Source organism: Nannobrachium achirus (genome assembly GCF_963921795.1).
Source record: "Nannobrachium achirus genome assembly, chromosome: 15".
Lineage (NCBI taxonomy): Eukaryota > Metazoa > Chordata > Actinopteri > Myctophiformes > Myctophidae > Nannobrachium > Nannobrachium achirus.
The window spans coordinates 3,732,609-3,743,065 of NC_137822.1; the positions used below are offsets into that span (position 1 = coordinate 3,732,609).

A 10,457-nucleotide genomic window follows, 5' to 3' on the forward strand; every position below is an offset into this window, starting at 1 on the left:
GGATAAGCGGTGCAGCTGGGTTGACAGTTGATTCCTCTATAAATACCCATGCTTGGGGGGGTTGGGGGGTGGGGGGGGGGGACTATGACACCCTGGTTGTAGAGCTACAGGTTTCTCACACCTCCTCTGAGGAAAGTAGAGCGGGGGAAGTGAGAATCAGAGCACGATACAAACCATAACGTAGTGTAGTGGCCTATATACTATACAAGCCAGGTCCAATAATGTTAGGAACATTATTAATGCCAGATGTGTGAAGGGAGGGCCACACAAACTCAACTATAAAAGGAAACAGAGAGAGAGAGAGAGATAAAGGTCCAGAGTGAAGTACAAACACATAATATAGTAGCCTGGAAACCAGACGAATCGGTGCTATTTATGAGTTAATTTCATTAAGCGCCCCGCGAAGCTTGGCCGATGTGACCCTGGGAGTACGATAAACCTTGGGGCGCTTTGTGCAAAGATGTAGGCCAGATGTAGGCCAAGCTTGGCCAATGTGACCGTGAGTTTTAATACTGTACAATCACAAAGCCAGATGATGGAGCTTATAGCTCCTTCCAGGAGCACTGCTCGAAAAAATTGCAGATTTGTCCTGGCACCGCTTAGTTGTGATTGGATTTCACTCCCCCCGAAGTATAGGGAGGGACAGGGGCCAATTAGGCTACATATCAATTTGTTGGTCCTCGACATGAAAACGTGTGAGAGGCATTGATGTTGTAGAGCAGTGGTTCTCAAACAATGGTCCGGGGGCCACCAGGTGGTCCCCAGATAAATGACGGAGCGTTGGTGACCAAATGGACCCTTATAGATCTTTAACTAAAATGTGCATTACTTTAACACATTTCAAGATGCTTATACAATTAGAGAATAATATAGACGAATTGTTCTATCAATACAGCACGGAATTGTGGACAAAATTACATATTCTTTGGGTCTCATCAAATGGTGGTCCGTGGCTCAAAAGCAGAATAAATAATGGAACTTGATGTGAAAAGGGTTGAAAACCACCGCTGTAGAGTTTACCAGGTCCAGCCTCCAGACTGCCCCATAGCTACAGCTAGAAAAACACCCTGCCGTCGGTGACCTGCTTCTTGTCAGCTGTCCACATTCAGTGACTGACAGCGAGCAGCTGAACGGGGTGTGTGCGCGTGTGTGTGCGTGTGCGTGTGTGTGTGTGTGTGTGTGTGTGTGTGTGTGTGTGTGGGGGGGGGGGGGGGTCCTCTGGAAGAGAAGCAGTCTGGATAGGGGGATGAAAGGGGAGAGAGGAGACGTCATTTGGATAGAGGGAGGAGAGAAAGGAAGGGAAACTTCTGGGAGATAATGATTATCCCCCCCTCTCCCCCCAACCCCATTCTGCACATTCCCCATGGCTGCTAAAGTGCTTTTAGCTGTATCATTGGACAGCTTTATTATCCCTGACAGGCCCAGAGGCCAGGAGGAGGTGGCAGAGGTTGTTGCGACCGTCAGGTCGCAGTTAGTATCAAAACGTCCACCTCATGTCTGTCACTCAGTGAGTGAGTGTGTCACGCTAATACACAACATTTCGTTACCTATCGGCTTCACTCCCTCCCTCCCATAGTTCCTCCCTCCCATTCCATCCATGAAGACAGGTCAGAAAAAGGCGTGTATCAAAACACCGTCTCGGTTAAGATAAAGAAGCGCTTGTTTTCGGTGGAGATGACAGAGGCGCGTCATCTTAGGCGACCTTGAGCCACGTCGTGAGACACCGCCGAGCGAGCGGTAGAGAGCGAGTTGCCGTGTTGAGCGTTGCGAAGGTCGCATGAGCCGACTCAGCACCGTTAAAAGTTGTAAACCACTTGTAAACTACTTTGCAGATATACATTATAATGTTATTATAAAACACACATAAACCACTTTTGAAAATAGCCGATCTACAATTTCACACGTTGTGAGCTTGTAGATCAGCAATTTTCAAACATTTTGTACTTTTACTTTTGTTACATTAAGTACATTTTGAAGCCAACATTCTCATACTTTTACTTAAATGTACATTTTGTATTCCGGACTTTTACTTGTAACAGAGTATTTCTACCACTTTTTCTAGTCACGTGTTCAAATACTGGATTCTGATTGGCTAAATTCCGGAGGTTATGACAAAACAACTGCCGCAAAGTTGTATGAGGACTTGTCCGAGATCAATGCACCTCAGTGTACATCCGGGGACTTCAGGAGGTAGTCGGAACACCTTTCCCCCAACCAACAAATGACGGTGGCAACGGTCCTATGTTTACTAACGTGCATGCTATAGTCGCCGATTTATTTGGATCCAATGCAATCCGCCAACTTTAAAGCCCCTTTTCTCTGAACCTATGCCTTTCTGGAAGCGAACAGCCTCTATTTACGGCCGGAACGGTACTTCTAACTGACGTTAGCTTAGCTGTAAGCTAGACGCATGGATTAGTATGGAGTTGGCGCCATCTGTTGGTGAGTAGAAGATGTTGTTTGTGGAACTATCTGCTGTCTCGCGGAAGTTTTATAGGCAATAATGATTGTAACTTAAGATCCTTGCAAGTTACAACTATGTGTTTTCTTTCATGTATACGGGAAAAAGTGGTAGAAAAGCTATTTACCACTCGGGGTCGGACATTATGCTCTCATAATGTCCTGAGTGAGGGTGTTATCGGACTCGGCTGCGCCTCGTCCGATAACACCCTCACTGCGGACATTATGAGAGCATAATGTCCTCTCACTCGGGGTAAATTGCTTACTTCTATATTGCAGTATTGGTACTTTTACTCAAGTAAAATATGTGAGTACTATTTCCACTATACTGGGTTATGTGTGTGTCTGTGCACACCTACTGTCACAGATGTTGCATGCACACTATGGGCCATGGAAAGATTCCACCCCAACATTTTCCCATGGTGGCGCTGCAGTAGAAGCTGCAAGCAATAGCACCAGGGCCAGGTTCCTATTCCTATTAGCATCCATGTTTGTTGAAATAGGTTGCCATGATCACACACACCATACCATCAGACCATCTTCTTCTTCTTTCGTGTATCATCGTCCTTGATGATTGGTTGACGACATTTTATTTCACAAGATTTCTTGTTACTTAGGGGAGGCCATGGGGCTGGCTGTCATCTTCTCCCCCTTGCTGATGTCGGCTTAGGCAGGGTTTGAACTACTCACCTTCCGCATGAAGGGCATATGCACTAACCACTACACCGACATCGCGCCCATCATCCGACCAGAGCACTTGGAAGAGCCTGTGGAACTCCATATTTGGGGCGAGGCCGTCGTCATTATTTTGATGACGTATTCTGTACATACAGGGGAGCTATGTTTAAAGGCTGTTAACCAAAAGCAAACACTTGTTTTCGCTTTAAAGATGATCAATACTCCTGCTGTTTGAGTATCACAAAGGAATTTGCGTCTTTGAAGTCGTCAGCAGGCCCATGTTCAGCTCACACGATGAAAAAGAAGAGAAAGGAAAAGAAGACGATTGGTCATCGTGGAGTCAATCGCATAGGGGAGACCACCTACAAGAAGACAACCTCGTTCACCCTGAAAGGCGCCATCGAGCTCGGCATAACCCACACGGTGGGGAAACTGAGCCAGGACCCAGAGAGAGACATACTGGTCTCCGACTTTGAGTTGTCGGAGACTCTATTCTTCCCCAGTAAAGGCAGCTACCTGACACCGTCTCACCAGCACAGTGACTTCAAGTTCACAACGTACGCTCCGATGGCCTTTCGCTACTTCAGGGACACATTTGCAATTAGGCCTAATGACTACGTGCACTCACTGTTCAACCAGTCTCTGATAGAGCTGTCCAACCCGGGGGCCAGTGGCTCCGTGTTCTACGTTTCCAGCGATGACAAGTTCATCATTAAGACGGTGCAGCGCAAAGAGGCAGAGTTTTTGCAGAGGCTGCTTCCTGGTTACTACATGAATCTGAGTCAGAACAAACAGACCTTATTGCCAAAGTTCTACGGCCTCTACTGCGTACAGATGGGGGTAAGGAAGATTCGATTCGTAGTCATGAACAATCTGATCCCCTGCGGCGTACAGCTGCACCACAAATATGACCTGAAGGGCTCCAAATATAATCGAACAGCTTCGTCCAAGGAGAGAACCCAGGCGATCCCCACCTACAAAGACCTGGACTTCCTTGCGGACATGCCCGATGGCCTGCTGCTGGCCGCCGACAAGTACGGGGACCTCAGCAAGTCCATCAAGAGAGATTGTATGGTGCTGCAGAGCTTTGAGATAATGGACTACAGCCTGCTGGTGGGTGTCCACAATTTGGACCAGGCAAGTCAGGAGCAGGCCAAAAAGGAGACTGAGGTGACTTTTGTGGACCAACGGACACAAAGTCAGAGATCTATCTGTAAGTTGGCTCTGGCTACGCAGGATCAAATGGGAGGGATAGAGGCAAGAACCACCAAGGGTGAGAGGGTGCAGGTGTACGTTGGCATCATTGACATCTTGCAGTCCTATACGATGGCAAAGAAGCTTGAACATTACTATAAAGCTGCCATCTATGATGGGAATACTGTATCGGTGAGCAAGCCAAGCTTCTATTCAGAGCGCTTTCAGAAATTCATGTGCACTGACGTCTTCAAATCAATCACATTTAAGGGCCCCTCATCTAAGAAGGGACGTGTAGGGCTCTTTGGGGGTCTGACCAGCACAGTGAACGCGCCGGTGCCCACATATGAGGCGCTCAAAGGCTTTTATATCCCCACTCCTGTCGAGCATTATATGCCCACTACTGTCCCTGAGCCCAAAGAGTATTATACCCCCACTCCTGTCGTTGCGACCACAGTTGCTGTGGGCCAGATGGAGGACAAGCCTATAGCAGATGCCAGCGCCGAATGCTGGGTAGAGGCTGAGCCTGTGGCAGTGGGTCCCGAACACTGGGCAGAGGCCAAGGAAGGGGTGGTGCCTCCTGCCATGGAAGTAACTGTAACATGCTCCAAGGAAGTGATGGTGACTCCTGTCGTGGAAGTAACTTTAACATGCTCCAAGGAAGTATTGGTAATGCCTATCGTGGAAGTGAAATGCTCCAAGGAAGGGGTGGTGCCTCATATTGTGGAAGTGAAATGCTCCAGCCCTGCGCCTGCCCCTACCGCTGTGGTCCAGGAGGAGGAACACGTGCCTGTGGCGTCCAGCAGCCCTGACCGCTGGGTAGAGGAACCGGAAGAGGAGAACGAAGTAAGCAAAAGGCACCAGCCTTCAGCCAAAGTCAAGGAAATGGCAAGTATTGCCGCTCTCCTCATGGAAATGAAATACCCCACCTCCCCCGTCCGAGACGTCCCCGTTGCTCCTGGCTCTGGACATCGTGTGCGCCAGGTAGACAAGGGAGTGGCAGCTGCCATCCCTGAATACACGGCGGAAGCTGAGGAAAAGGTGAAGCCCTCTGACATGGAAATGAAATGGCCTGAGACTCCTACCAGCCCTGAACACTGGTGGGAGGAGGAAGACGTGAAGCCTTCTATGGAGGAACTGAAACGGTCGGCGTCGACTGCCAGCCCTAAACGCTGGTGGCCCGACGAACCACCAGCGATTAACCACGACGAACCACGAACGGGGCCTTCTGACATGGAACTGAAGTGGCCGTCAGTCATGAAGATCAAGAAGTTCTTTGAACAGATTGACCAGGCGGGACCTAGAGAGAGAGTAATGCGAGTTCCTCAGAGCCCACCATCCCGTGCACCTAGCTCTTACAGTCCACGTGTGGACGAGGAGGAGGAGGGGGGGGAGGAGGAAGAAGAGGAGGAGCTGAAGGAGGAGGAGGATTATTCAGCGACTGACAGCCCTGAACCCCCAGTGGAGGCAGAGCCGACAGAGAGGCCTGCAGCTGTGTGGATGAAAGCCACCACCACCTCAAGTACCTCAAGCACCCAGTTACCAATCTGTCATCCCATTTCTCAGCCTCCACCAACAATGCTTGCAGACATAAAGGACATACCCACCAGAAGCACCACCACCTCAAGCGCCTCAAGGACCCGGTTGCCAATATGTCCCACCCCTGCTCCACCTCCACCCCCACCCCCACCTCCACCTCCTCCTTCTTCCATCATCCAGCCGCAGTCTCTGGAAAGCCCTCCAGCAGGGGCAGGGAGATGCCCGACCCTGACAATGAAGAAGCTGAACTGGCAAAAGCTGCATGCTGTTACTGACGGCATGTGGTTGTTGTCCGAGAAAGACCCTCCCCGCCTGGAGCCCGACTACAACAGCATCGAGCAGCTGTTCTGTTTCCCGGCGAATGAGTACAAAGAGAAAGTGCCAACTGGTCCTGCTCCCGCCAAGGAGATTACCTATGTTGAGCCGAACAAAAACTTTAATCTGAGCATATTCCTGAAGCATTTCAAATGCTCAAAAGATGACTTTGTAGCTATGATCCAGAATGGAGATCGGACCATGTTTGACGTGGAGGTTCTTAAACAACTCTTGAAACTTCTTCCGGAAAAACACGAGATCGAAAATCTGAAGGCATTCCAAGGAAATAAAGACAAGTTGGCTTATGTAGACCGCTTCTACTACTCACTACTCAGGATCCCATGTTATCAGTTGAGGATCGAGTGTATGCTACTGTGTGAAGAAACAAGTGAAGTGCTGAACATGATCATACCCCAAGCCAGACTGGTGGAGGACGCCTGCCTCTCCCTCAGGGAGAGCCTCCTCTTGCCCAGTTTCTGCAGACTTATCCTGGATGTGGGAAACTTCCTTAACTATGGAAGTCACATAGGGAACGCAGTTGGGTTCAAAATTAGCTCCCTGCCCAAGCTTGCTGACACCAAAGCCAACAAGAGCCAGATAACACTGCTCCATCACATCCTGGAGGAAGCTGAGCTGAACCACCCCGAACTGTTGGCACTAAAAGATGATATAGAGATCTGTGATAAGGCGGCAGGAGTTGACCTGAAGCACAGTCAAGCAGAGGTTGGCGTTTTACTAAAGCGACTGCAGGACACTGCCAAGGACGTCGCCAGCTCTGTGGAAGATGTCGTGGAGCAATACACGACAGTTATTGAGGAAAGCCTGCAGGCATGCAGAGGTTTGGAGGAGAGGTTCTCAGAGATTGACAGAAAGAGAGGCGAGCTGGCCGTGTACCTGTGTGAAGACGCTCATCAGCTCTCCTTACAGGAGCTCTTTGGAACAATCAAGACGTTCCGGAAACTCTTCATGAGGGCCCTGAAGGAAAACAAAACCAGAAAAGAGAAACTAGAGAGTAAGGCGATGAAGGCCTGTTAAAGGAACACGATAGCATAATGGTTGAAGACTTTGGCCAGGGTGAGTGGACTCTCAGACCCGAAAAGCAACGAGACGTTGTGTCACAATTTTCCGACCCATTGTTGATTTGGCTTTTTTTATATTTTTTTTATTACATTTACGTAAACAGGTAAGTACCTTTGAGATGTCAAAATGTCATTTTCGAGGGAGCCATATGGCACCAAGGCAGCATGCAATAAGGAGTTGTAACAACATACATTATTAAAATCAATCATTGCAGTGTAGCAAATAGCAAAACAAACATTAAAAGCAGCTCTTAACAAACACACAGTAAATGGGTTAAGGAAGCAGTTACTCTACTATTTGAAAATGAAATGTCTATGAAATGTGTTTATAAGCTTCATTGTTTTCTGGAAAATAAAAATGAAAATAACTAAACTAAACTAAACTAAACTAAACTAAACTAAACTAAACTAAACTAAACCATTTCCAATATAATCTGCCATCAAACACAGAACCATGCCGTGCAATCAAAAGGCTATTATACAGATGCAAGACACTTATATTTAAGGTTGAATTGGACTTTCCATTCAAATGTATAATTGGTGTGGTTGCCCCTGCAGGGCAACCAGACTTAGTACTTGTCCGACTTTATTCCATAAACTTTTTTTTGCCACGCTACTCCCACAGTTTTGGTGCCACGCACTTGGGCCATATGTCAAATCTACCGGCTTCATTGGGACAATTAAATACATTCTCTCCATTGACTTTAATTAAAATTTTACCTTTTCCCAAATTTGGAGATGACTGATATAGATGTCTGACATCATATACCACATGAGACTGACACAGAAGTATGTCCATATATGGGCTTAATATTGATGATATCAGGGATCTCCATATATGGGCATAAAAGGCACAAGGACTGACGGTAACAATTAGGTCTAACACCCTTTGGATCGACCACCAAACTCTAACCCAAACCCTAATCCTAACCTCAGTAAAACCATGCTTAACCCTAAACCTAACCTCAGTAACCGTGACGCGGGTGATTATCTAACCTGCCGACGCTGTTCGACCCAACGGGAGTTCGACCTATGGGGCAGTCCCCGGACTGACACAGGGATCTCCATATATAGACATTTATTAGTGAATACATTCCTCATTGACTTTAATGGGGAAAATTCAACCGGTAAGACGGAATTCATTTGACTCGTCTCACGACAACCATACTTGCAATTCCCCATAATTGCATCTTTCTAGTTTTAGCTTGTCAGTGTTTGTCCTTGTGGCAAATGATGCAGACGTGTATTGTTTGTGATGGGTCAGACTACTGGGACCAACTGCTTTCTGTATTTCTGATCTGTGGCTATGTTCACAAGGAAGAGACATTTTAGAGTTTTGAGAAGGACATTGGACGCTGGAAGCTGCTCACAAGCAGAATTTACTTCTCGGGATGAAATAGGTCTAAATAATTAAAGAACGATGCAATGGTCAAACATTGGCCAAATTGTCGAATGATATTGTGAAAATAGCTGATCTACAAACTTGGCTATTTATCTGTGGATCCCAAGTGCTTGTCAGCGCCACGATCCCTAGTTCAAATAGGACCTGCACTTTATTTGTGGTTGTAGAGATAGAAAGCAGACTAGAGTTCTCAACAGGCCTGAAAATGAAGGCCCAGCCCTAACTGGTCAGGCCCGAGGCCCGGCCCGGCCCGACTGCTTAGCATACATTTCATGCCCTACCCAGCCCGAAAGCGTCCAGTTGGGTTGGGTACTTGGGTATGGTCGGGTTTTGGAAGAATTTGAGAACTCTATCACAGAGTAAAAGTAATAAAATATTTAAAAAATATATATTTTCTTTTTTCCCTACCTGGACGATTAATTAGCATACATTTTAGGCCCTAACCTACCCTAAACGTCGGGTCGGGTTCGGGTATTTTGGGAACTCTAAAGCAGTCCTTTCCCAGATGACCTGAGAGGTCTGGATGGTTGATATCGTACAATATCAGAAATGTATAATGGCCCTTAAACCATTTAATGCGTTATAGACCAACAGTAGGCCTATAACATTCTGAAATCACATTCACTGATAGCAGTAAGGATAGAGTTTCATGCATCCTGGGGATGCAGTGATGCTTAGTTTAATGCATCCTTTATTTAAAAGTATGCGTCAGGGACGCAGGATGCAGGGCGAGTAGCATCACTGACTGTTGTAGACAAGTCTATTGAAGATGCAGGGACTAGTTGTTCTAGATCCTGCTGAGACATAAGTCCTTTAACCCAAGCTATATTTTTATGTGACAGTACAAGGTTTTTGTGTGAATGTGTATAAAAGCATGATTTACACAGCCAAACCGATCCCAGTTTGGCCTGGATTGTCCCGGTTTCAAGTTGGGTGTCCCAACATATATCTCTAAAACACTAATATGTTCCGGTTTTCAACATTTCCAACGAAATTGTCCCGGTTTTCGCCAGAATTTCAATTATAATATTTGTTTTCAGTGGTTGCATTATTGCATAGACATTTAAACATGCTTGCCTGTCCTCTATCAGACAATATTGCTTGTCTGACTCTGAATTCAACACTGAGAGGCTGTTGTTTGTCAATCAGTCATTGCCTGTATACAACACCTGTGTATGGTGTGCATGTGCATGTGCATGACTAAAGTGCACATTGATTTAAGGGTCCCGGTTTGAGAGGCTGAATATTTGGTCACCCTAGGTCAGAACCTGTTGTCTTTTAGCAGACCTACACTGCCATCTAGTGGTGGAATGACTCATAGCCCACACATTTTCAAAGATACATGTCTTTATTTACCTTACCATAAAACATCTGCAAATGAATAAAGGTTTATCTTATCTTTCCTTATTGTATTAATATACAGTATAAATAAACCAGGCTGCGGTGAGCAGACTTTGTCAAAACAAGCTATGAGACGAGTTCATAGATAGATATAGATAGATTATAGATAGCTTTATTATCCCAAGGGGGAAATTCAGTAAGTAATAGCTTATAGACCTGCTCCGAACATGTCCACAGAAACGCGCAGTGGAAAGGAGCTGAAGCAAGCTGAGATGGTGACGTAATGGAGTATGCTGCTGTTCCAATAGCAGAACTACCGTCCTTCCATCCTCGGAAGTCCCTACTCCCAAGGAGAACTTGCAAGTCTGAACTCCCAAGGATGCAAGTTTGTGCTTCCCAAGTTGGGGTATTGAGAATCGGCCAAAATGTACTCTAGGTAGGTAGGTAGG

At 46.6% G+C, this 10,457-nt stretch overlaps 1 protein-coding gene across 1 annotated transcript; it reads left to right on the forward strand.

Annotated features, from left to right (window-relative positions):
• Positions 1-3,432: 3,432 nt before the first annotated feature.
• Positions 3,433-7,221, forward strand: LOC308299155 (uncharacterized protein; the record flags this gene model as incomplete). The annotated part of the gene is made up of 2 exons (XM_080742873.1): positions 3,433-5,643; positions 5,899-7,221. The coding sequence occupies 2 exons, from the start codon at positions 3,433-3,435 to the stop codon at positions 7,219-7,221; spliced, it is 3,534 nt and encodes a 1,177-aa protein (XP_080598999.1).
• Between the last annotated feature and the right edge of the window lie 3,236 nt (positions 7,222-10,457).